The 27,181-nt window shown below is 37.5% G+C and overlaps 1 protein-coding gene across 3 annotated transcripts in view; it reads left to right on the top strand.

Annotated features, from left to right (window-relative positions):
• The window catches only part of PHIP (pleckstrin homology domain interacting protein), a 109,524-nt gene that overhangs the window by 20,201 nt on the left and 62,142 nt on the right, over positions 1-27,181 (top strand). For all 3 annotated transcript variants that reach the window (XM_064707430.1, XM_064707429.1, XM_064707428.1), the window contains exons 7-15: positions 1,263-1,423; positions 6,462-6,683; positions 7,254-7,354; positions 14,888-14,958; positions 15,725-15,825; positions 15,942-15,982; positions 17,077-17,175; positions 19,127-19,280; positions 20,214-20,348. In XM_064707430.1, coding sequence (XP_064563500.1) covers positions 1,263-1,423; positions 6,462-6,683; positions 7,254-7,354; positions 14,888-14,958; positions 15,725-15,825; positions 15,942-15,982; positions 17,077-17,175; positions 19,127-19,280; positions 20,214-20,348 — 1,085 coding nt within the window. The remainder of the gene's footprint in view (positions 1-1,262; positions 1,424-6,461; positions 6,684-7,253; positions 7,355-14,887; positions 14,959-15,724; positions 15,826-15,941; positions 15,983-17,076; positions 17,176-19,126; positions 19,281-20,213; positions 20,349-27,181) is intronic.

The following is a 27,181-nucleotide window of genomic DNA, read 5'->3' as shown; positions in this document are numbered from 1 at the left end:
GTCTCTCTCTGAGATAAATATGACAGGCTGAAGGAGCTGGGCCTCATCTTTGAGAAGCATAACTGAGAGGTGACCATATCAATGTCTGCTGGTATCAGAAGGAAGGGTGCCAAGAGAAAGAAGCCAGGCTCTTCTCAGTGGTGCTGAGCAATAGGACAAGAGGGAACAGGCAGAAACTGATGCACAGAAGCTTTGACCTGAATCTGAGGAAGAACTTCTTCCTTGTATGTGACTATGCACTGGAACAGCTTGCCCAGAGAGGTTGTTGAGCCTCCCTCACTGGAGACGTTGCAGAACGGTCTAGGTGCAGTCCTGTGCCATGTGCTCTGGGATGGCACTGCTTGAGCAGGGAGGTTAGACTGGATGACTGACTGTGGTCCTTTCCAAATTTCTTTAAATCATCCAACACCATTCAGTGTGTGAATGTTATATTATGTGCCTAGTCACAGTTCTGTAGATTATAAAATGTATCACCATTGCCATTCTTTGGTCTGATAGGGATATGGAGTGTGACTAATGTTTATGTATCCATGCAGAGAAATATTATACTTTGTTGCTTTATTATTGCATGAATAGCAGTTTAAAATTAATTTCAGTGAGCCTAATTTTCTTCTCTGACATTCTTGATGAAAGATTTCTATTTTGTTAAACTGAATTCTTGCTCTTGGAACTTGTTAGCTTTTAAACTTAAAAAATATCACCAAGTTCTTTGATACAAAGTTTTGTTAGTCAAACTCAGAAATTTCTGTAGGTTTTGGTAAATTAATTTATAAATTTTTGTTTGGTGGTTTTGTGTTTGTTTAGCTGTAGTGGGAAGCAGGATTCTTAAAAAATGAACGGTCTTACAAGTGATTGTTAAATGTTTGAGCAGACCTCAAGAAGCAGGTTGCCTTGGAGAAGATTTGAATGTGTGCTGACCTTCAGTTAATAGCTATGGGGAAGCTTTTACACTTTTTATATTTGAAGTAGGTTACTCCTTTGTGGAAGCTGCCTCAGTACTCCTGAATTTGGGCTTCCACTTCAAGTTGAAAGTTATATTGAATATTTGTACTATGCCTTGCAGTTCAGTACTTTTTCCCTGTCTGTATCATAGGCTACTTTTGTATTTTTCTCTAACTAGGGCAAAATGAGAATTGCTATACTAAGCTGTTCATATGCACAGGTGGTCCAGTGTTAAAATTAATTTTCCATCCTTGTCAAGTATTTTAGTTTATGAATGCAATGTAAATGTGTCTCTTCTTTTTCTTTTACCCATTTGGTAGTGGATACCCTGTTTTCAAGAAAACTAAATGGAAAATACAGACTTGAACGCCTTGTTCCAACTGCAGTCTATCAACATATGAAGATGCACAAACGAATTTTAGGACACTTATCTTCTGTATACTGTGTAACTTTTGATCGGACTGGCAGGCGAATATTTACTGTGAGTAAAAAATCTTTCTTTTTGTAGATTCTTTTCATTTTTAAGTACACATAATATGTCACCTAGTTGTTTCCAAAACCTGAATATAGGATAGATACAATGATGATGAATGAAAAGCAGAATAAGTCCTTTACTACTGTTCCTCTCATATTTGCTTTTTAATAGCCATGCTGGTTTACACTCTAAAATAGTTTTGGCATATGTATCTGAACACTAGAGATGTGATGGTGGTTGCTGATGTGTGTAGTTCATTGAGAAAAATGTTCATTTTCAGTGGAAAGGATTTACTCTGTTTGGGTTCTTTCTTCTGGCTTTGTTTAGCAAAAAACATAAGCAAACAAGGAACTGCCACCACAGAATTAGATTAGGAAGCCAGAGAGAGAATAATCACATGGTGTGTTGTAACAAATGTTGGTTCACAACAAATTGTCTTTATGAAATCCTAGGAACTTTTTTCAATACTAGTGTTTTTAGTATTTTTAAATATTTGCCTTTTTTTTTGTGTTGTTACGTCATAAATTCTAGACAGATGTCTGAAATCAGTACTGAAATTGCAGGTTTTCAAAGGAATGGGATTTATAAAACCACATAGATGTCAGTGTAATATTTAGATTTCTTTGTGAGTAGTCAGTTTCAGTAGAGACAAAGCTTTCATAAACACACTTCATGCCAGTCCAGGATGCTTTGGCTGCATTTATTGGATTCCTACAAACACTGGATGTAATTGATACCTGTGTGGATTCAGGAGCTTGATTGTGTCCTTCTAACCTCATGTCAGATAGCTTGAACAATGCTGATAGAAGTACAGTTCAGGTTTACTATTTTGCCTTGCAGTCCTAACTTCTAAAATTCTTTCAAGGCAGTTGTAAATATGATTCTCCCTTTTGCCCACATATATCTTGCTGTGTCCCATGGGGAAATGTGCGGTGGAAGGAATGGGACACCTTGCAGTGTTCTGAACGGGCTTATTTATTAGTTCACTTGTTACTTCAGGCATAGAAGAGATTAATTTTCACATTTATTTTGTTTTTGTCACCAAGCTGAATCACAGGCATTAAAATCTCATGTCCTGTGGTTTATACATGATTTACTTGCCAGGAAATAGGCTCTGTGTTGTGGGTTTATTTTGTATATGACATGGCAGAATGCATGAAAGAAAAAAACTGCTGTTACTGTCAAGAGAATTCTCTCATAAAATCTAAGAGAGAAGTAGAACAACCTGGAATAAAATGGGAGATGGAGGATATGTTTCTGCAACCCCAGAGTTTTGCTGGCATTCCTTTGCTGACTGGTGTCCTGGTCTAGTTGCTTGAAAGAAAGTTCCCAGTTTAGATCATGATTAATTCAGGTGTTAAATAAAGTGGCCATAGATATTAATTGTGGTTGCTGAATTTTCATTTTGGAGGGCCTAGGACTGAACAACTTATCTCTGCACTTTGAGGTAAATCCAGTCTTCTTCGGGTGGATGTTTAAGGGGTTGTTGGCAAATGGTTATATTCCACTTTTCATTAAAACCCAAGTTATTCTAGCTGGCCTCATATAGTCAGTGGATAAACAGTCATGAACTGTTGTGTTGTAATTGCATCTGTATAATGAAATGGTGCCAGTTCTTTTCAATCTAGACCACTGCAACTACTAAAGTCTCTAGTGTGGTATGTAAATTTGTGTGCGTCAGTGGGGAATTGTTCTTGCCTTACATTTTTACTCTGCAGCCTTCAGTGTGATGTTAGTTAGTTGTGTTGTTTTAGACTTGTAATTGGTTCTGGAAACTGCATCATAATTGTTTCTTGTTCCACCTGACATCTGAAGGATTGAAAGCCTCGAAATTCAAGCTTTGTTCATGTTCTGTTTCAAGTTAAAAGGAAAAAAAAAGGTGTTCTCAGCACATTTTTGAGTCATAGTCATCTGGGAGATGTTGTCCTTGCTAGAAAGATGTTACTTCTATTTTGCCTAAAGACAGTGGAAATGGGACAGTTACCAGCTTAGTTGGTCTTTATTGTGTTCATGTAGCAAGGTTGTGGTGCCTGGGGGGGGCTTCTGTGAGAAGTTGCCAGAAGCTTCTTCCATGTCTGGCAGAGCCAATGCCAGCTGGCTCCAAGAGACACCCACTGCTGGCCAAGGCTCAGCACATCAGTGGTGGTGGTAGTGCCACTGGGATAATGTATTTTAGAAGGAGAAGAAAAATCCCAGGGTGGCTGCAGTTGGGAGAGAGGAGTGAAATAAGTGAGAGAAACAGTCCTGCAGGACCTTGTCATGAGTGAAAGAAGAAAGAGGAGGAGGTGCTTCAGGTGCTGGGATAGATACCCCTTGCAACCTGTGGAGAAGACTGTGGTGAGGTAGCTGCTCCCCTGCAGCTTGTAGAAACTTTGTGTTCTGGTTCTACTGAAAAGCATGACTTGCAGAACCCATGCACAAAATTGTCTTCTCTAGTTCCTGCACTACTTAAATTTCTGACTGCAAAAACCTCCTCTTCTCCTCACCTTTATTTTCCTTTCTCTGCTGAGATTGTTCTTTCTAGGGAATAATAAACAGCATTGTGTAATAGTCTGTGTAAGATTTCCAATCCAATATTAATTTATGTGTTGCTTGGCAGTTTCACTTCATCCCACAAGTGTGTGTAATGGTAGGAAAATGAACCAATTTTACTCCATACCTTGCTAATGCAGTCATCAATTCTCTCTTGGTGCTGAAGTTGTTTTAGGATTCACTTTTGACAGATGCTTTTTAATAGGTATATAATTTGTAGCAGTTGTGGATATAACCTTGGAAACATGAGCTGTGATGTAAGCCAAATACCCTTGCTAGTAGAATTACAACAGTACTTTAAGAGTTGTGGATTGTCCCATTCAGATCAGATAGTAACACATGAATTTGTCTGAAGTCTAGTATTGATGTCTTGCCAAGGGGCTACAGAATTTATAATTTTACCTTAGTTTCTTCTCTTTTGTTTTCTTTCCCCCTGCCTTATTTTTGCCTCATTTTCATTGTTGAGGCTCGGCTGACAGTATTTTTTCTCTGCAGTGGAGATGTACAACATGTGCCTCTATAGTGACACTATAGCCAGCTGGCAGGGAGCAGGCCCATTTTATGCTGATGTTCTTGCCTTGTTTTGCTGCTATTAAAAAGACCTCTGGGGACCCTCCAGGTGGTATTAGGTGCCACAACTATTTTTTTTTTCCGTGCTGACCATTTTGCATCTTTGTAACTGATTTCTTCCTTTTCTAGTGTTGGGTCTGCCATTCCCTCTCCCTACTTTCCGGTCTCTCTAGAGCAGTGAGGCTCTTATTTGCAGTTTTACACACCAGCAAGCACACATATCCTTCTGTCTCAGCTTCTTGGGTTTTTTGGTGGTGACTGCATTTTGAGGAGAATATGCAAGCTTCTTCATACTCCAGTCTCATATCATGGTAACAGAACCACATGAGCAGATACTATCTTTTAGAAGTTGTAACATCCTTACTGACAAACTGATGATGGACAGGTTAGATGTGTGGACTGTGAGACTGGCAGATTGGGGCATTTGCAGGTTTGAAGGGCTGTGATTAGCAACACGAGGTCCAGCTGGAGGCCAGTCACTAGTGCTGTACCACAGGCTTTGGTACTGGGACCGGTACTCTCTCATCCTTCATTTGAGGACCTGGGTGACAGAACAAGAGGGTGCCTTCAGTAGATGTCCAGAAGATAACAAAACCTGAGTGGTGGATACAGCATCATGTTCTAGCTGACCCTATTTGAGCAGGGAGTTTGGACTAGACCAAAGTATCTTCTCACCTCAACAGTTCTGTGATTCTGTCCTCTGCTCATTGCTGTAACTCAGACTCTGGTTGTGTTCCTTGGTCTGGCACTGTGGCGGTCTAGCAGTTAAAAGAGGTAAATGTGTTCCACAGAATCTCAGCATGGAAGTTTTATGCATAGGTAGAAATAGTATAGGCTGTATCATTGCTCTTCTCACCCAAGAGGCAAAAAATATAATTATGAGCAAGCTTCTGTAACTATTTCCTTTTCCTAGGAGACCTGATGGTATTTTATAAAAGGTAGATGATAGTGTTGCCATGCTTTCTGCTGTCTTTAAAGTGCAATTGCTAGATTACAGAGGCAGATGTGCAGAGGCACTGTAAGTAGATGGAAGAGGAAAAACTGGTGACATTTTATAAGGGTGGTGTCACATTGTAACCTGTAGCACCTGTGTGTGTCCAGTAGCAGATCAGTGCTCTGGATATTATAACCCAACTTTGCATTGCTTCTAAACCTAAGTAATTGAATTAAATGTTTACAATAAACCTTGTCTGTCAGTGTGTGTGCAGTGTTCAAATGTCATGGTATTGAGCCATGGTGTGGTGCAGATGCTCAGACTTTCAGGAAGGCACAGAAACGCAATAAAAAATGAAGGAATGAGTTCTGAATTTTTTGTTAGGGCTGGGAATTTATTGTATACAGGCCAGTAGCTGTTAGAATTGTGTAGGACGACCAGCAAAACTTTAGTTATATATGAATATGTAGATGAAACCTCTTGAATTTGTTGAGAAAGAATGATCACTTTGATGTTTATGTAGATGTGAATATTTAAATAGGTTTATAGTAGTTTGTCCTAATAACACAATAGCTGTTCATAAATGCTCTTTACCTAACTTGTTGTGATAAGTATGATGATGATGATGGGACTAGGAAGATAAGGAACATATGTGGGTATAAATGATAGTCTATACCAGTTTATAATTAACTTTCACTTTTAATGTAAATCTTTATTTTAATGTCTTGCAACAACTTCTTCATTTGTGCTGGATTTTGGAAAAAGTGTCTTACTGAAGCATAAACCAACATGCTGTAGGATTTGTGATCTGTATTATAAATGCATCATGATTTGTATATACTGTTGAAAATCAAAGTAAACTTGTGTTTTGAATGCAGTGTGGAAAACTGTTAAAAGCATGGGTGGGAGTATCTGCATGTCACTAGTTCTGTTTTTCACTTCACTGTGCTAACTCTAGCATCAAAACCGCCAATGGTGTAGTTGAAATGATTTCTACCTTACTTCTAGGGATCAGATGATTGCCTTGTAAAAATCTGGGCAACCGATGATGGAAGGTTGTTGGCTACCCTGAGAGGGCATGCAGCTGAAATATCTGATATGGCAGTAAACTATGAAAACACCATGATAGCTGCTGGAAGCTGTGATAAAATGATCCGGGTTTGGTGCCTTCGAACTTGCGCACCCTTAGCAGTCCTGCAGGGCCACAGTGCATCTATAACATCATTGCAGGTAGGTTTTTACTTTGCCAAAATCAGTCATGAGAATGTTCAGCATAATAGAAAGGCATGCCTGGCAAGTAAGCTTGAAATGGGAAGGAATTTTCATGGTATGCATTGTGAAAAAACACATTTATTGTCAAAATGCCTGACCTTTGAAGAATCCCAGACATAATCCTTGTTTAAAAAAATTGCATGACACGTGTGGGCAGTTCTGTTTTGAAGTACCATTTCTTTGAAGGCTGTGATTCTGAGCAGAAGTGCATTGAGTAAAAACTGCAGTCACTGGGAGTACTGTGGTTTTGTTTGCATGACTTACATGCTATTGTGCAACTTGGTTGGTGGGGAGGGAGGAGGTACGTGGAGGGCTTTGGCAAGTAACCCAGAAGGGTTGTTCTGGAGGGAGTGACAGAGCAACATTTTGTTATTTTGGTGTTCATTCCAATCAGTTTCCCTTAAGTATGGTTTGATGCTTGACTTTTTTTTTTTTTTTTTTTCCTGTTGAGATGAATTGGGGAATTCCTTAGCACATCTGGAACAGTTTAACAGGAAAACTTTTCTTTTTTCTTCCTCCTTTTCCCAGTTCTCTCCACTATGCAGTGGCTCAAAGAGATACTTATCTTCAACCGGGGCAGATGGAACTATATGCTTTTGGCTGTGGGATGCTGGCACCCTTAAAATAAAGTTAGTTGCTATTTTATTTATTGCTACTTCTGTTTATGTGATTAAGAATGATGTACAAATATAGAAAAAAATATGACTAAACCAAGCTTGTCATTTTGTCACTGACTACTTCAGTATATGATTGTTGTGTATGATCTGTTTCTGATGTAGCTATAGCTTGCTTGCTTATAGCTTAAAAACTGATTTGTTAATACAACATTTTGTGGATTGATAATGTATATCTGTTAATTTCGAAAATGAGTCCACTGTTGGGATTTTTTGTTTAATATAATGTCAAAGTTGGCACTCCATTATTCTGATGTCATCACAATTTCAAATGAAATTAAAATTATGTTAATGAAATTATTGAGATATATATTTCAAAAACCACTTTTAAAGAAGACAGTAATGTCATAGTATAAATCAGGATAGAATATTTTTAATGTTTGTTGTTTCCTTACCTGTGTTACCTTTTCATAGTTGCTCTTGGCTGTAACATGGCAGAAAGCAGAATTCTTGGACAGCCATTATTGATGGCTGAAGTTGTGCCTGAAGTTTCTGCCTTCAAAGTTACTAAAAATGTTGTCAGGACTTTTTTACACAGTTTTTAAAAATCAACTTGCTCAGCAGCTTTCAAATGTTCTTTGCTCTTTATTTTCCTTTATCACTAAAACCTATAGCTTAAAATTGGAAATAGTTGTTTTAGTAATCATCAGTGATTTAGCTCTGATGATGGGATATGTTCTTATGGATATATGCTCCTCACAGGTAAGTTCAATTTCCTTGTAGTTTTGGTAATTGCTGCTAGAATATTTTTCTTTCAGTGTGCTGAGGTTGTGCAGAGCATGCAGGCACACTTGCATTGGTACTTTTCTAGTTGTTAGGGCCTTAACTATTTTGATGTTCCCTGGATATTCTGTCTCTCTTTTGGAACTGTAAATGAAGCTGTGTCTCACGTTCTTGCTCCTCTGTTGCCTAGTGCATGCTGTAATCAAATTAAGACTCCCCTTTTTACTGAGCACAGGAGGAGATAGCTTCCATTCTTATTTTTGTGTGAAGGAAAGGAGTTGCCACCACATTATTTTTCTTAAGGCTTCCTAAGTTTGAGCTCTTGTTGACAAGATGAAATTGTAGTCTCTCTGATTGGTAAACCTTTTGAGCCCACATGTTTTTTTCTTTTATCTTTCTCTTTTCTTTTCTTCTTTTCCTAAGTAAAGGTTTAGTCTATGGAATTGATTTTTGAAACTAATTCTGTCATTAGAAATTAGTGAATCCTTGAGAGTTAGGTAGATTATAATATATAAGCTGCGAGATGATTATTAGAAATCATGAAGGTTTGAATGAATCATGGAGTTGGATGAGATTTGTCTTGAGACAAAACTTAGAGAGGGAGAAAATTGGTACCTATTATGGTAGGGGATTCTCCCATGGTGATGTATATTTGTAGAATAAAAATTGTTAGTGATGTGCTCAGCAAATATTAAAAGAAGAGAAGATATTTGAGGTATGCTTTCATGTAGAAGTCATTTCAACAGATTTGATTAGACAGGGGCATAAAGAAAACAGATCAGTTGAGATGTCTTGTGCAGCACAGCAAGGAAGTGGTTTGGTAACCTAAGTCATGCCAGTGACTCGTGTTGCTTAACAACAGAGTGCAGATTAAATTTTGAGACTGGAATTTTTCTACTGCTCTTACCTTCTGTTTTGGAAATACTTTTTATGTTGGGTTTGAGAAGAAGAGGAAGTCATTAAGCTGTATTTCTTCAGTCTGGAAAAAAAGGAGTACATGAAGATGAGTAATGTACAGTTGTGAGTGTGTTGAAGAGGGAATATAATGAGAAATTGCTTGTGGGCCCTTATTGTTCTAGAAGGTATCAAATGAAAGTATCAATTTTCAAAGTGGAAGGAGATGGTTCTTTACAAAACATGCAACTGAGTTACAAAACTCCTTGCCACAGGGTATTATTCATTATATAAAGATATTAAAAGGCATCACTGTGTGCTTTTTCTTCTTTTAGGTCTTTGTTTAAGAGAGCTGTAATGTATTTGAAGTAATTGATGCTTTTTAATCCAAACTAAAACTTGATAAAAATGTCTAAATTAGAAACAAGTATGTCTTTTAGGCCTGGAGTATAATTGTGTGCCATTTGTAATACCAAAAACAGTTGGACACACAGATGAGTCTTAATTTCCTGAATTGAACAGTGTACTAGTTTAGGGAAATTGTTAGTTAGGCGAAGTTTTTCTTAATGTGCTAAGCTGTAAACCTTCCTAACTGTGCTTATCATCATTATTCCAGTAAACCAAAATAAATTTTCCTGGGAAACTTGCAATCCAGTGTAATTTTCCACAAGAAGGCTGCATTGCATGGCCAGTGCAGCTCAGCAATGGGTGTATATTGTCAGAGCAGTTTTCAATGAGGTGACCGCACTTCGTACACACTTGGATGTGGTTCTCCTCCCAGAGCTGCAGAAGCGTGGCAGGTTCCCTCTACATCCATTCAGTTATGTGCTGGGGAAAAACAAGTACCAGCAATATAAGAGCATCAAGAGAAAGAAAGATGCCTGTTAATTTTTGTCATAAAGCATTTTTGCCATAATGTCATTTTTGAAGTTACATTAAAAAAATATGATGTGTAGGCCGTCTGGAAGAGAGTATCACTGATGAGATGGGAGGTTTATCCTTCCATTTATCTATGTAGTAAAAAATACAGGCTTTCTTCTGTTCAATATTTTTGAAGAGGAGGAAAGCTGGCAGGGACAATAAGATCTTACCATGGTTGTTCAGCCTCTGAGCTTGCTGCCCTGTGTCTTGTTCTAGTACAACTCCCACCCCTGAAAGGAGAAATTGGAGCTTTCAAACAAGACTTAGAGTTCTGAGTAGATCAGGGGAAAGATGCTGTAACATGTTTAAGTCAGAACTTGAATTCATGTTCCTCCTGAGCTTGACTGCAGCCTGCTCTTCAAGGATGCAATTTCTATCAGTGATGAAAATGTGTCACTAAATTATCCCATGCTTCAAATGGGGATGGGTGGTAAAGTCTTGAAATTTTAGCTACTTTAAAGAAAAAAAAATCAATATATCCCATGCCTGCTTTTTGTACTCAACACTACTTGAATCACCTGGTGCCACTGGTGAGGGGCAGCCTCATGATGATCATGTGGTTGATTGATTGTCATTTCAAGATGATTGGCAGTGCCATTAGTACTTTGCTGAACTTTTCATGGAATAGGGGAAAGGCAGAGTTTGTATTGTGTTCAGTGTGCTCTCAAAAATAATCAGTTTTATTTTTAACTACACTGTGTACTTTCTGTGGTTTTTCCTTATCTTTGCAAATGTTTATTTTGTTTCATTCTCAGATTGCAAAAATCTTGTAACTCAGCTTTGCCAACAACTCTGCTACAGTTTATATTATTTAATTAATAGTATGTCTGAAATTAGTTGGTCTCCTGTTTTTTGATAGCCTTGTTAATTGAGGCATGTTCTGTGTTTGGGTCAGACATATAGCTCAGTCTGGAGATGTTAGTGACAGCTTTGTTTTGATGAACTGCAAAAGGACATATTACAATAGATTTAGTGTCACAGGATGAGAGAGACATTGGTGCAGCTGACCACAAAATTCTCAGGTTGTTCAAAGGAAAGTGAGCAACCTTGTTCACACGATTCTGTGATTAGTGTGGATGCATGTTCTCTAGTGTTACAGGGGCACCTGTGTGCTCTTCTTCTTTCCTTGAAGAGATTTATGATCAGGAAGCTATCATGTCTGTCTAAAAGCAGTAACATTCCAGGTAGAATAATTCAGTTTCCAAACAGAGGAAGACTGGTTGTTGCTGCGGGCAAGGAATTCACAGAATGTAGCCCCAACAAGATGGTAAAACAATTGAAAATTTAGGCAATCAAGTCTTACCCTGGGTTTAGTCTTCTTTTACTATTCTGGGTGGTGGTAGTAAACACAGGAGTTGAATCCTGCATCAGTTTGCAGTAGGGAGGAGTGAGAAAGTCTGCCTCATCAGAAACTAAATAATCATGTGCTTCATTCAAGTTTAAGGGAGAATTATTACAACTGGTCAGTGCATCACAGTTAAATTAGTTGCACTGTGAAATATTTCCCTATATATCCTTTCAGAGGAAGACACTGAGTTTCATTTTTCTTGTGCCACCTGTTTGCATCACAAGTTTGCAGTGTTAGCCTGTTACTGACAGACCATATGAGCAAGGCAGCAGAACTGTCTCACAGATTTGAATAGAGGAGCTTGGTGTACTGCTTTTCTTCTTATCTATTTATTTTCCCATAATTTTAAAAAGATGGAAAAAATCTCAGGAAAAACACATGCTGATTGTGACATTCCTGTTTTGGACAGGACACTGATTTCTCAGCTGTCATCAGTGTGATGAGATATTTCCCATTTGCTTTATGTCATGGTTTGACGCTGGCACAATGCCAGTGTCCCCATGAAAATACACCCTCCCTGGTGTCTGCTGTGAGATGTGACCAGGAATAAGCAAAGCAGGCCCCCACTTAGAAATAAAGAAAACAAAACTTTATTAACTACATTACAACTATATGTAAAAAGGAACACACAGAAAAATGAAAACCTTCCAAAAACATTCCTCCTCCCCCCACCAAATTTCCAATACATCCATCCCTCAGATCACCAACTCTCAGTCCATCACCACCCTTTAGACAATCAATTCTCACTGCATCAAGAGGAGAGGAGTCCTTCTTGTGCCATAGGCTTCCCCAGGAAACACTGCTGAAACCTCATATGTTTCCTGTCACACGTGGCACCACCCGGAGAACAGGAGAACATCTGCCATCGTGACCTCTTCCTTCCATGCCCAGTGCTCTCACCACTGCACATGGGCCAGAGCTGCTTCTAGGGTTGTCCTTTTAAGGATGCTTTGTCCCGTTCCAAAAAGAGCACAGTCTCACCTTTGGGACACCTGTCCCCCTCAGATTTCACCCCCTGGGGCCGAGGGGTCTCAACACTGAACCCTCTTGGCTCTGAGCCATTGCCTCTCCCTGGATGCAGTCTCTGTGTCACAGGAAACATGGTTCTGTCCATGGCTATAACAAAAAAAGTCCAGCTAAGCCACTCCATCATCTCTTCCCACCTAAGATTCTTCTCTACTCTTCCAACATCCTTCATTTGCACAGACCTTCACACTTGCACATTTCCTTCTTCATTTCATCTCTATCTCTCTTCTAGGAAAGGTTAATGTTCTGCAAAGTTTTCATTGTCCAAAAAAAGGTTAAAAGCTCGGGCTCTGCCCGCCCACATCTCCCACCAGATCTCCCACAGTGGCCGGGCACCTTCTCGCTGCACCCCCACCACCCCTTCTCCTTCTCAGCAGCACAGCCGGCACATGTTGTCGAGTTTCAAGGTAGCACAGGCACAGGCTCTCTCTCTCCTGGGAGGAGCTGCCCGATGCCTCCTGGTGCTTCTCCCACCCTTCCATCCTCGGGGCCTCTTCACCTCCCATCTCTGTCCAAGGCCCGGCCTACCTCACCCGGTCACATGGCCTCCCCTCCCCTGCCCAGCCAGCAGCTGGGCCGGGGGAGGGATCTGAACCCTTTCCCCAGCTGGAACCCAAGAGAGCTGCCCCTGGGAGTGCTCTGCTTTTAACCCCTGTGTTCTCAGAGGCATATCTGTGTCCCCAGGGGCCACACCAGTTGCCGATATGCAAATCTGAATACCTATTGGCTTGACCACAACATATCCCAGAAAACTTATTTCCTCTCAAACCACACCACTTTATTATGCAGAAGGCACTTGATGTTAAAGGGGCTGGTAATATATCACAATTCAGATATGCTGAACCTTTTTCATTAACTTGTGAATGAAGACTTAAGTTAGAGAGATTATATCACACATCTTCACATCTGTGAAGAAGTCTTGCTTTAACTACTACATGACCAGAGTTTGGCTAGTCTGCATGTTAGATTAATAAACTAATAAAACACTTAATAAACACATTGAAAATATATTTAAAGTGAAACACTTTAATGGTCCTGGAGAGAACCAGCTTTTGTCGCCTTTCCACACTTCACAAAAATACTGATTGCCCAACTCATTTTGCAATCTGCTGTATTATAGAAAAGTGCTGTAATCTCTTGTCTCCTAATGCCTAAAATAGCACACATTGGAGAGATGCAAGTTTGAGAATTTAAATTGATTTTCTGAACTAGGATGTAAGTGCATACTTTCTCTATTTTATAGCAGTCCTAATGCCAAAGGCAGAGTTCACAAACAACAGTGGAAGAAAATAACAGCCTATTTATTTACATTTGTTCCAAGTTATGTAAACTGCATATTGAATTGTTTGATAGTTCTTGTTAGTGTATCAGTTAAGGAACATTTTAACTGTTTTGTAGGAAAGATCTTTGTCTTGTTTAGTGTATCTTGTGAAGTTTTCTTGTCACAAATCTGCATGGAGTTACCTTAAAACTCCTGCAGGAAAGGTCACAGAAACAGCCTATATTGAATGGATAATTTGGAGAAAGAGTCCTTAACAGGTACTGCTGATGTTTATTATTTTGTGTTATGCATAAACATCACCAAGGTTTAATGCTTATTACTTTTTTTGAGATAGCAATAACTGATTAGTGGAGAAAGATCTTTTATGCATCTGCCTCCAGGTGAAATGAATTATACAGGCCATTTTGCTTTTAAAAGAGAACATTTTGGATAAGTTCTGAATATGCATTCTTTTATGTTAGAGGAAATCTTTAGTGATGACACTCGTGGGTGTAGTGCTGCTGTTCTCTCGTAAGTTAATTCTTTGAGGGAAGATTGCAGATGGCATACTGTGCAAGACCACCTACTGGTTTGAGGTTGCTGTAATGCATGAACAGAATTTAAATAATGATTGAAGAACTTGATCTGATTTGTTTTGGTTTTACACATCCTTAAAGTGCTAGGTTCACTGAAGCTTTAGTTTTGCTTGCACATCAGAATCTGAAATGCCTAGAGAAAAGTGAGGGCCATAAAGTAAAATTTCTTACAAACCTCAGTCTTTGTCCTGACATTTTGGGTACTGTTTGAAACTAACCTACAAGGATATATGTCATTTGAATAAACTCTTATATTCTAATACCATGAAAAACTCCAAATTTATTTAAATTTCTTTGATATCCTTGTCTGTATAGAACAGCCAGCTCTGTTTCTCTCTTGTCAAAGCAAGCATATGCCACAGGAGAAAACCAGGACACCCAGCGGTTTAAAACTGAACATCATGGGAAACTGGCTCAGTTCTGCCTTGCTGATAACTTCAGGAGAGTGTTTTGTGTAGCAATATCAGAAGGAAATGGGATTTAAGTTACGTTACAACTCTTGTTGATGCGTGGATTACTTAGTCCATCTGGATGTCTTAATTTCCTAAAGATCAGATCATGAAGCATAGTCACACAAAATTGTTTATAAATGGGCAGCCATCTGTTCCTTCATATTTAATTTTATCCTTCTGTCCTTTATTTCTAAGATACTGACTCGTTTCTTGAAACTCTATTAGGAAATTATTTAACTGTTTTTTTTTTGTTTTTTTTATTTGTAGTCCAAGGCCAACAAAGTTTACAGAACGTCCTCGGCCTGGAGTCCAAATGATCTGTTCTTCTTTTAGTGCTGGTAAACAACTTCTTTTTTCCTCCTCTCCTTGTATCTGTGTAGGAAGTCATTTGAAGTGTAAAATAAAGTACAGTACAGTTACTGTAGCATATTTCATTTTAATGAGATGGATTTGAGTTTAAGTGGCTGTTAAAAGACCCCAAATATTTAGAACAGAAATTCAGAATTTATGCATTAATACTTGCTGCTACAGAAATTCCTAGAAACAGTTAAACATGAAATGTTGTAAGTAAGTCTCTTGTGACTGCAAGTCTTTTCAGAACAGGATAGATATGTACCTTTTTTGCAGAATAATTAGGAGAGTCAGCTTTATCTGAGGTGTAATATGTGGGGATTTGTACAAGAAGGGGCTGATTACAGAGTTCTCACAGTCTGGGTTTCATTGATTCTAGAGCTGGTAACTGAAGAATGCTACATAAATAATTGGATAAAATATCAAAATGTACTGGAGCTCTAGTTCCGTTTGATTTTTTTAAGAGGGAGGCTTCTAAGGGCTTAGCTGCAAGCAAATTATTCTGGTTAGCTAATCTTTTGGATGCAGCAGATGCATATTTACTGACAGCAAATGTGAGGTAATTCAGCTCCAGTTAAACTGGAGTTTCTAAATCTTGTTTTGACTTAAAGGTCAGTTACAGACATTGTTGAAATGAGATAAAGCTATAAATTTCAGAGAATAAATTGAAATATTTGAGGTTACATCCCTTTGATAATATTGTAATAACAGTAGGTTGCCTTTTTTTAAGACTTATCTGTTTGTTTTTCTCAGGTGGAATGTTTTTGGCCACTGGGAGTACAGATCACATCATTAGGGTTTATTTCTTTGGATCAGGTCAGCCAGAGAAGATATCAGAGTTGGAGTTTCATACTGTAAATACATTTTTTAAAATTACATATGTACTTGATTAAAGTAATAATTTGGATAAAAGGGGATAACTTGGAGAAATTTGATTTCTTTTTTCTTTTTCTGCTCTTTTTTTATATAGGACAAAGTTGACAGCATTCAGTTTTCTAATAGTAGTAGCAGGTAAGCACACTATTCAGAGCTAGCTTTTTGACCTTGTAGACATTTTTAAATACCAGTTTCGAGAGAGTGTTATTTAGAAAAAGAGCTTTATTTTGAGTTTCATCCAGTAAAATTGTCTATAACTCTTGGAGTCTCACTGTTTCTTTTTAATGGTACTCCTTAGTTTCATATTTTTTTCATTGTAATGATTGAAGTATTTTGAATTTGCTAAAATTATGGGTATAAAAATACTTGGAACTTCTTCCTGAGAAATATGTGTGTGTGTGTGTATATATTCACATATCATATACTTGTACTTTTAGATATATTTTAATGTGTAAACCATTTTGCAGTTAAGTGACTGCTGCATACAGAGAAATTATCAAACTAGATCTAACAATGTGTTGTTTAGCTAGCCTAATGCTTTTTTAATGTTTCACTTTAAGTTCTGAATGTTGGATATGAAGGATTCTCAAGAAAATGGTTTGGTTTATTATGAAGCATCTGACACTTTATGTATTTGATGTTCTAATGTACACTTTTATCATGACACAAATAGTTGTAAACCAAGCTTCACCCACTTCTTTCTCCTCCTCCTATCCCTGAAACTCTAAAAGGGTGATGAAAAGGATGGGAGAGAAACTCAGCCTGGGAAACACTTCTTCATATAAATATCATAATACTTACTCTGTATACAATGCGAACTTCCTGGGAATAGGTTTTGTTTTAAATCATGTCTGAACTTCTACTGGCTGGGTTCTCCTCTTGACCTGGTGTTACAGGGTCTGTCCCTTGGAAAGTTCATTGGATTGTGCTGTCCCTCTGCCAGTGCAGTGTCATAACTCAGCAAGGTGCACCAAAAGTCATAGAACAGTTAGTTTGGAAGGGGCTCAGGATAGGGAAACAGATTTGACCTTTTAGAGGCCCTCAATTTTTTTGCTGGTATGGGAAGTTTTTTTAACCTCAAACCATTTATACAGCATTCTGACACTGTTTGGACTTCTTAATCATACCTTCTGGTTTTGAATTCTAATGTCTGGGACTTCATTTTTCAGGTGTCTTTTCTGTCCAGATCTGCCTTTGATCTCTGAGTAACTTTTTCCCCCTTTTGTTAGATTTGTGAGTGGAAGCCGTGATGGAACAGCACGAATCTGGCAATTTAAGCGAAGGGAATGGAAAAGCATTTTGTTAGATATGGCTACTCGCCCAGCAGGGTAAGTGATGTAAAATGTTCTGCTATCACATAGATTCTTGAGGGCCTTTGATATAATTTGCTGACTTAGTAAAAAACATTTTAAAAGACAGTGAGAGAAAAGAAAAAGAGATGGCTTAAATTATTATTGCTTAAATGCACAGTATGCTTATCTAGCTCTTGAAATCCAGCTAAAATAAATATTTGACTACATATTCAGCTGTGGAAATTAGCTTGTCTGATAATAGTGCCACTAGTATTTTGATTAGATTAAAACAATAAAAGATAATCAAAACCCATTGAAGGTCAGATTTATATGTTTTTTTCACATAGACATTTATTTCTGGAGCAAGAAAACCAGGGCAGGTCTCTTCTTGAGCCTGTGTGCATTTTAGTATTATTTACAGATATTCTAGAACATGCATGCCCAGAAAAGCAGTATTGGGTCCTTTTCATACAACATGCCAGAGCAAAGAAATTGCTGGCTCTGTAAAGGTTTTGTGTTTGTTAAAGCAATCTGCGTTTACAAGAGTTTGTAGGTATGGGAAACTTCTGTACACTTGAACAAGCAACAAAAAATGCTTGAAGATGGATTATGACTTCCTAGGAATTGTGGCTTGCACCTTTTTGTTTTGGCATGAAGATATTTTCCAGTTGGCATAAATTAAGAAGATTTATAACAGGTTTAAGGAATAAACCTTTTTCCCCTTACTGAGTGCTTTGAGGGATATTTAGTAGAAAAAAAATTATAATGGTTTCAGGAGTAATGTGTGGTAAGATACCTAAAAGACCAGGAGAGAGATGGAAGAGAAGGCTAAATAAGCTGAAATTTAGTTAGATGTTTGAATCAGACATTATCTTTTCAGTTTTGGACAGATGCAACCAAACATAAGTTATCAAACTGTTGAAAAAGAGTGTATAAAATGCTGCTACTTTGATAACAGACTGAGTTACTCTTAGTAAAAATTCTCAATTTTAACTGATACTGGGCATTGTGGTCATAAATGCTGTATCTATCTGGGAAACTGAAATGCTCTTTTTGTAAAACACTATAGCAGAGTTCTGTTTTATCCTTTTGGTGAGAGGAATAAGTGCGGTTCCAAATTTGATCTTTTCTGCACAAGAACACTTTTATCAAAAAATGAAATCGCTGCACTGAAAGGAAAGAGTGAATTCAGCTTATAAAGCCTGCCGGGTTTTGCATTGAATCTAGAAGGGAATTTGGCTATAACTACATTTTCTATTATTGAGTTTTACAATGCATACTATTGTGCAATGTGTTGTTGTGCTTACTATATGGAAGATTCTGTATTATGTCTGCCTACTTAGTGGTCACATGCTATTGTTGCATTTGGTTGATGTTTTCATAGAAGTAAATGTGCTAGAGAATTCAAGGGTGATTAGTCTTTAAATCACACCACCAAAATGTAATTTTTGAGTATTCTGGTATATTATATTATAGATTACTGTTGTTTGGGTTTCATGCAAGATTAAGTGCCATTATTACCAATAGTAAAATGATGCCAGGGTAGTGGTGTAGTTCTAAATATTGCCTGAGAATTTAGATAATTTAAAGGAATAGAATACTTCTCTCCATATTAAGAACTACTTGTTACAAATATTCTTTAGGACAATTTGCTGTTACTTGGTTGATTAATTTGGATTTTTGTTCTTTAGATGTCACAAAAAGTACTGTGGCTATCAGTTTAAGTAAATTAGGTCATGTATCAGAGGACATTTTCCAGAAGATCCTTTAGTCATTGTTTAAGTATCTACAATTCTTTGTGATTGTATGTGCTGCATTATAGAAAACATCTTTAATTTCTCTAGTTTCAGAGAAATTTTAAGAATATATCTCAGGAAATATTCTTAAAAATGCAGCAAAATACAGAAGTATTTTCACTTGTTAACAGTGTTAAACTATTTTGGTAAAGTGTAGGATTACACTGAATTTTTTTACTTTTTTGTTTTAGACAAAGTTGTCAAGGAGTTGAAGATAAAATCACAAAGCTGAAAGTGACCATGGTGGCATGGGACCGCCATGACAACTCTGTTATAACTGCAGTAAATAATATGACTCTGAAAGTCTGGAATTCTTTCACTGGCCAGCTCATTCACATTCTCATGGTAAGGTGTACCATCTTGATTTATCAATCTTGAATGCAAAATTTATTTATACGTTATCAACATTCCTCCTTATGGTTTCTCCTGTCTGAAAACTGCCGTGACAGATGTTTCCAGATAACTGAAGTGTAATAGAGATGTCTGTCAGCTGCTTATTCGAAAATAAAAGCTTAAAGTTGCAAGTAACCGCTGCTGTTCAAGATGTCTGAAACTAATTTTGGACATTTTGGTTTGTTTTGATTTTTTTTAAATGGAGTTCTATCTTGAAGGAGAGAAGGAAACAGTTGGCTTTTTAATCTTTATTTAATGTGATGTTTTAAAATACTGTTAATGGGTAAATTTGCCCTCTTTAACCAGTGACACTTCTTCAATCTAATCATTCCACGAGTACAAAAATTTGCCTTCTAACTAAAATAAATCAACAATTTTACTAATGTCTGACACTTGTTTTGTAATTGAGAAAATGGTTAACTCTAGGTAACTTGATACTCTGCTTAGACATGGAAATACTTAATGCAAATCTCTGAAATATAGCAAGATGAAAGATGTTTTTCTCTACCTTTAAGTTATATATTTCATCCTTTATGAGTTTAAATTAAATTTCTAACTGATACCCTGCTAAAAAAATGGAAATTTGTGGAATATTAAGACCTCAAGATACCAAGTATTGTGGACACTAATCTTTTTTAAATCCTGGTGAAAGTGTTGGGATGTACTTGTGAAGGTGACATACTTGACAAACTACTTAGGAAGGTAAAATTGCAACTGGAACGAAAAGAGTGTAATCCACTATGACCAAAAATAAAGTGTGGTTAAAGTAGTTTTTTGCTGGGTATTTCATAGGTTAATGTGGCAACTGCTAGTGTTATCATATTGAGTCCTTGGGTAATATTTGAGACAATACTCTTTTTCATTCTGCTGTGTCTTTGTTTTCAGGGACATGAAGATGAAGTGTTTGTGCTTGAACCTCACCCATTTGATCCAAGAGTTCTCTTCTCTGCTGGACATGATGGAAATGTCATAGTTTGGGATTTGGCAAGAGGGGTCAAAATCCGGTCTTACTTCAACATGGTAATTATTGTGCTTTATACAGATATGCCGAAGCAATCATTCTAAACCTTCTGCTTTTAGTACATTTTTATGTAGGCCATCTTGAAGTATGATTTATGTATAGAGCAAGATCCTGCATCTGGCGAAGTCACGAGAAATTCCTTTTCAGTTCAGTGGGGCAAAGAGTAAATCTGTAAAATGTTAAAAATTGTTTCTTTGGCTGTATTTTGTAGTGTTTTATTTTTGTACGCTTGATCCACACAAAATTGGAATGTTAGTTACATTGTCAGAGATCATGTGTAAGAGACAGGGTGACAAAGACCCTCCTCTTGTGCTTTTCTCCTGCCTAGGGAGCCAAGGTGGAACTTGGTTTATTTTTGCATTACTAATTCTTAATCTGGCTAAAGCTGTTCAGGAGTCTCCTGATCTCACACAAGGTTGTTGTAAGTTGCCTTGGCCCATTGGATGGAATACTGTCAGTCTTTCTTTGTAGACTCCCCCACAGGCAGGTTTCAAATTTGGTCTGTTCTGCACTAGACTAATTCTCCTGCAAGATGAATGCAATAGGTTTTTCATCTGTTTCTTGACATTAAGTGGGTCTTTGTACATACCTTTTTCCTCAAAAAGGTAATGATGTATTGTGCAATTCAGACTTTGTCTCATGGACAAAATTACAAAAGCCTTTGTAGAATAGCCACAATAATTTGGAATGCTTGAGAATAGACAGATGGGCTTCAGCTGTAGTGGAATGGCAGTTGTGAAGAACAGCATAAAGAAAATCATCTGAAGAGGAGACCTGTGATAGATATAGTCACAAAAAGATAAGGGACATGTAGAAATGAACTCAAGCCAGGAAGGTCATTGAACCTAAAGAAAGATTTTGAGATGTGCATTACAGTAGAGTTCATAAAGTCTTAGAGAAAATTCATTCAGTCTTAATCAGAGAATGCAACCTAGATTCCTTCAGGAATGGCCTGGGCTGAGGAGTGTTCTCTCTGCAGTGATTTCTGTAATTGAGCTTATGAAGGATCCAGGACAATCATTGGAGCTATGAGCATGCATCTTCATTACTTGATGCTATTCACTGTTGCCAGTTGAGGTGTGTGTTCTCATTTCATGGTTAGCTTGCATTTCCAGTTCTACTTACAATGGATATATGATGGTTTTCATGGAGTTTGGGTCAGAAGAGTCTGAGCTAATCTGCTCTTTTTAAACCAAGTCCATTTAAGAGCTATCAGAGTCTAAATTACTGGTGCCTGTGATATTAAGCAGCCCCCAAAACACTGAAATATTTGTGTCAAGAGTGCCATGCAACATAAGCACCTAAAAAGGTAGTAGTCACATACATTTTAATATATTTGGAGTCAGAGAAATTTGTAGACAATCAGAAGATCTCAGCAGCTAGTAACCTGTGCTTTATGCTAGAAACTAATATGAGAAAGTGTGCCTGCTGTGTGAGGTGAGGGGAATTGTAAATCTGACAATCAGTTCATCTCAAACCAAGGAATTAGACTGTATGAGCCAGGTATGCCAGAGAGGCATCTCTCAATGGACTTAATATTTCACCGCTGTGTTCGATGCTTTAAAAGACATGGGTGGAGATTACAGGTTTTCTTAGGTGATGGGTGGCAGGCAGAGGACATTGTGCAGTCACCTCTGCAGAGCTGCAAAATTTAAGTGCTCTGGTTTGCAACAGCAAGGTAAATGAATCCATACAGAGCTGCCAGTCTTCTGTTTCCTAAATGGCAAATGAAAAATCTCTCATTATCATTGCCTGGTCTGTGGTACCAGAAGTAGCACATAGTGATTTTCTCATAATAAAAGTTCCTTAAAAAATGTTGCAGAACTTGGGGGAGTCGGTTGAATTAGCAAAATCATAGATGACTGTTAGATTAATGTTGGTCCAGTCCATCTATCCTGGATTAATTGCTTTGTACATCTGAAGCCTTGTGGCAAATCCCTAAAGTAGAGTTGGGTTTTTTAAAATTACTTTCCACCCTGCCCCAAATGCCTTAATTGTCAACATGAAAAAATCCTAAACAAACAAAATCCCCCAAAAATTAAAAAAAAAACAAAACAAAACAAAAAAACCAAAAAGGAAACAAAACATCAAGGGATGCAAGCAGTGTCAATCTTAATTCTTTTATCCAGTCTGTGAATATGAAATTGCAAAGAAAATCATAGTAACCAAATATACTGTTTGTTTTGTATTTAACTTAAACTTTGATTCTTCCATTTATTTATTCCTTGCTGGTTGCAATTTGGTCCCACTAGGTGACTCTGGTGATCCTGCAGAACATCCTTTCCCAGGTTTTTAAACTGAAGATTTGCTATTAAATTAATTGTCATAATTGTGGTTAATTTGAAGCATCTTTGGTCTGTTTGAAGAATCTTTGGTGTGTTTGCCAGATTTTGGTCTTTATCATTAACAGTCACCCCACACTGTCACATGGGGTACTGTCAGTAAGTATATATATGCTTTATATATTTCATGTTTTCACCAGTAGTCTTCATTTCATTTGGTCTAGTTGTGTAAATATTGCATAACTTGGTGTTGGAGTCCATGGACATTCAGAACTGGTTTAATTCAGTGACTTGGGTCCCCTACACTCAGGGGTGTTTTCAGTATGCCAGAGAGTGCAACTTGTCATAGAAATATCAAGAGTGTGAGATGGTTAAAGCATTTTAGGCAATTTTGACATTTAGCAAGATGATGAGATGGTTTTGAATTGCATATGTAAATACAGATGTTTGGTTTTTGGCCTATGTCATATTCACACCAGGCCTGACTTCATACAGCTGCTAATGAAGAATGTGCTCTTGGTGCAATATTAGGGCAGTTTTATCTGCAGTATTTCCCAGGTACAAAGAAGCATTCTGAAGAAACAGGGTAATAATTCTTCAGTGGTTCCTTTAGCCAACTGTTTCAGAGTTTATGTATTTCACAAAAACAATGCTGTTGCTACGCAAAAGCAGTGCAGACTCTTGTAAATGTTTAAATTGTAGCTCATTTTGCTGAAGAATGTATGAGCTGTAGGTGTCTTTGTGGATGATCAAGGGGAAAAAATACACTGAATGGTAGGCTGTCTGGTGAAAGCAGCTGCATGATGGTGTACATAAAGATGTATTTGAGATGCAGTCCCTTACTCAAAGCTGCAGTGAGGCATCTGGATCCCTTGAGTGGTAACGCTTGTTTCCAACAACTGAGGGAGGTCCTTGCTTTCCTAAAGGAGCCTACAGGAGCAAGTGGCACTCATTTTTTGGGATAACCTTGGCTGATGGAGTCAGGAAATGGAAGACCTAGATTCTGTTACATCCTCAGTAGTAAAGCACTCAAGTCAACATCTGCTTACTCAGGAGAGCATCTTGGCTACAAATGCCCTAGACAGGACTTCTTCCCAATTTTCCCAAATTATGCTGCTATGGAGAGAACTGAACCTGTAGCCTGTGCATTAGGTACTAGCTAGTTTTCTTGGGTGTACAAATCATTCTAGGTAAATTAGAAAGTGGTGGAAATTCTTTGCCTTCAGGCAAGTTTTGGTATTTACAGGATTCATGTTCCATCAGGTGAAAAATAGGAAGTGTACACCACTCAGTTCTTGTCATAGCGTTTATTTTCTTTCAGGTGTTCCCACTAAGTTACTTCCTAGTAGATCTGATACTGTTGGTTTGTTAGAAATTCCAGGGTTGACACTTGATGTGTGCTGCAGCTTAGCCCTTAGGCTTTAGACAGAAGTTTCTCAATGCTGAGAACCATATGAAGGCAAAAAACCTTACAGGGACAAAATATTTCAGATCTAAATGGAGATGTCTGGTAATGTTAGGTGAATGCACAGGTCTTTAGTTTGGTGATTGGGTTTTTGTTGGTATTATAATTTAGACATTAAGTATTGGTGTTCCTTGAGTGTGACCCTAAATAAATTTGTGGTGTTATGGTGCTGCCCTTGATTGTTACTTAGGCAGTTTCACTTAAGCACACTTTCCTCTAAGAAGTACCTCTTGAGATGGGCTCTGTTTACTCAGGCTGCTTGCAAAAAGCATTTTGTCTGGGGCCTTGGAGTATAGGTTTCTCCTGATAGTTTTTGTCCCATGAGTAGGCTGCCTTGGGAAAGAATATTGAGAGAAGTTTCCTAAAAGATTTTAGAATATGTACACGCCTGTAGTTCTGTTCTTTATCTTTTTCTATTTGCTTGGGATTGGGTTTGGTTTTGTTTTGTTTTGTTGTTTTTTGTATGTTTTTTTTTGTTTTGTTTCTTTTTTTCTTTAGGTTGTTTTTTAAATTTTTTTTAAAATAATAATTTGGTTTATAGCATAGATTTATGAACAGTTGCAGGAACATATGGTGACTCCTATTACTTTAAAGTATGTTTTTGAAAGTATGAAAGCTGTACTACAGTAGCAAGAATGAAAGATTAGGGGAGAGCAGGCATTTTAAAAATTTTTTTCACTATAGAATATTGGAATTCTTACTGTGGCTTTGAATGTCATTGCTTTACCTGAATCTGATACCTGACTAGGCAGATTCTGTAGGCATTGCAGCTACTGAAACAGGAAGCCTGTGTTTTGATAAAGACAAGCCTTATGATGTTTAAGAAGTCTTTGTGTCATGTAAAAATTAATCAAGTGGGAATATTGAAGCCTTTAAAGAAAAAAAAATATTCTGGACAACAGATTTAAAAAAAAAATACCCAAAGAGAACCAACCACAAAAGATCTTTCATGGCTAGGTGTTGTTCTCCTGTCTTACTTGATTGACTCTCATTGTGAGTGGCTTCTTTGAGAAGGCAGGCTCAGCTGTAGCCAGCAGTCAGCCTTCTTATGTCTGACATATGTGTGCCTTGGGTGCCTCCTGCGTGCCTGACAGCCTGTCAAGGTCGGCCTTTTGCTCATTTGTAATCTTAATGTGTTGCCAGTTGTGAAGTGTTTGTCTGGACTGATTCTTGTGACATTACCTCAGTGCTAAGGGAGTCTGTCTGAGCAGTGTTTGTGTTAGGGTATCCTTGACACGCTCTGGGTGGTACTTCTGGGACTCCCTTGGAACTCAGGGCTAAGATGGCCATAGCTCTTTGATTGTACTGTGAGGAATGCTTTGAAATACTGACATGAAAAGATTTTTTTTTTTTAAATTTGGTATTAAATTCACAGATCCAAGTACTTCAAAATCCCCCTACCTTTGTGACTGAGTTGCTGAAAGGCTAAGCCACCCTAGCCTTTGACACTTACACATCACATTGTGTATATCTCTAACCGTTGAGAATTATATGATGAGTCTTTTTCTAAATGCCAAAGCACATTTCATGAAAGCATATAGAAATATCAAGGGTGTTTCAGAAAGGCATTACAATTTGAACTGTAAACTGGTCATTTGAAGCAACCTTCTGATTCTTTTGGAGGAGAAGGAAGAAAAAGAAAAATTCTAACTGAACCTGCTCTTCCCCTTTCCCACTTTCAGCTTCCTTTGAAATGACAAGTAACTCAGATTTGTGAAAGAAAAGCTTTAATCTCCCCCAGAAACACCACTGTTCTCCTCTGTGTAAATGCTTACTCTCCACTTAGTAAACGCTGCTTGCCCTGGAAACCATATTGGTAGTTCAAAACCAGCAGTGTAACTCTTAGTGCTTGAATTGGTATTTGTCATTCTTATGCTCTCTGTCCCAACTTTATGGAAATGGTCAGGAAATTATGAAATAATACAAAATAAACCTTTAAAATGGCAAGGCCTGAGGGGCAGGCTGACATGCTTGTTGCATTGCCACTGGAGAAGATACAGGCCACAGTTCTGTTTCTTGGCTGTTTCTGAAAGACTCTGATCCTGGAGCTAAGGTATGCTCTTTCACTGAGACTTAGAAGGACAGCAGTGTCTTTGGTAGCTGTAGTTGGTGTAAGGTAGGATGAGACTTCTCATCCTAGGGTCCTTGCTCCCAGGAGAAAAATAGTTATTTTTAATTTTTTTATTTAACTAGGGCATATTTTGTTCTAAGTCTCTATATCAGAATTCTATCTGTTTTCTTCATTTCTAGGCAGTGTTCTGTTAGAAGCTTATGGTGAATAGTCCCACACTTTCATTTAAAATGCATTAGTTACATTTTATGTAAATAGACTTTGTATACAGAACTAGAAAGCTTGTGACATGTGATTTACATGAGTTCTTTATAATATGTTTTAATTTTTAACAGATTATGAAACCTAAACCTTAAATATGAACATTTTTAAAGCAAAGTAAGAATTTTGCACACTTTTGTGTTTACTTAAAAAGGTTTAAGAGCTTGTTCAAAGATTTGGTTAGTGTGATGAGCATAGTTTCTCCTATATGTGTCAAAAACCAAATTGAAACAGATACAATGTAAGCAGCTGAATTGAAAAGTGACGGTTTTCTAATGAGTTAAAGTTTTGCACTTGCAATTTCCATATAAATTTAGCAGCACATTATTTTGTCCAACTTCATTTATAATTGTCAGCCCAGAAGGAAATTACTTAAAATTTTAGGATAAACCTGGATTTAACTCCATTAACAAAGATGTGTTTCTTTTTGGATTTTTTTCTTCTAAATTAAAATCATGACAACTAAAAGAGAAATGGAGAGGAAACTTTTATTTCTGAAAGGATGAAAGAACATATTACTGGAACCTTATGTAAATAGTTACAGATATTTTCAGCAAGATAAAGTTATATGACTTGGCATTACGTTATCACATCAAAACTTAAATGTAGTCATTCTCTTTAACAACTGTATTAATAGGGAATAACAACTCTAAAGTTCTTGGTACTGAAAAACTCTTTAAAGAACTTAAATATTAACTATTGTTAAACATACAGTGCAACAGGTATAAGCTACTTTATCAGACCTAGCAAACT

This window comes from Zonotrichia leucophrys, chromosome 3 (genome assembly GCF_028769735.1).
Source record: "Zonotrichia leucophrys gambelii isolate GWCS_2022_RI chromosome 3, RI_Zleu_2.0, whole genome shotgun sequence".
Taxonomy (NCBI): Eukaryota; Metazoa; Chordata; class Aves; order Passeriformes; family Passerellidae; genus Zonotrichia; species Zonotrichia leucophrys.
This window is presented reverse-complemented; position numbering and strand designations above follow the sequence as displayed.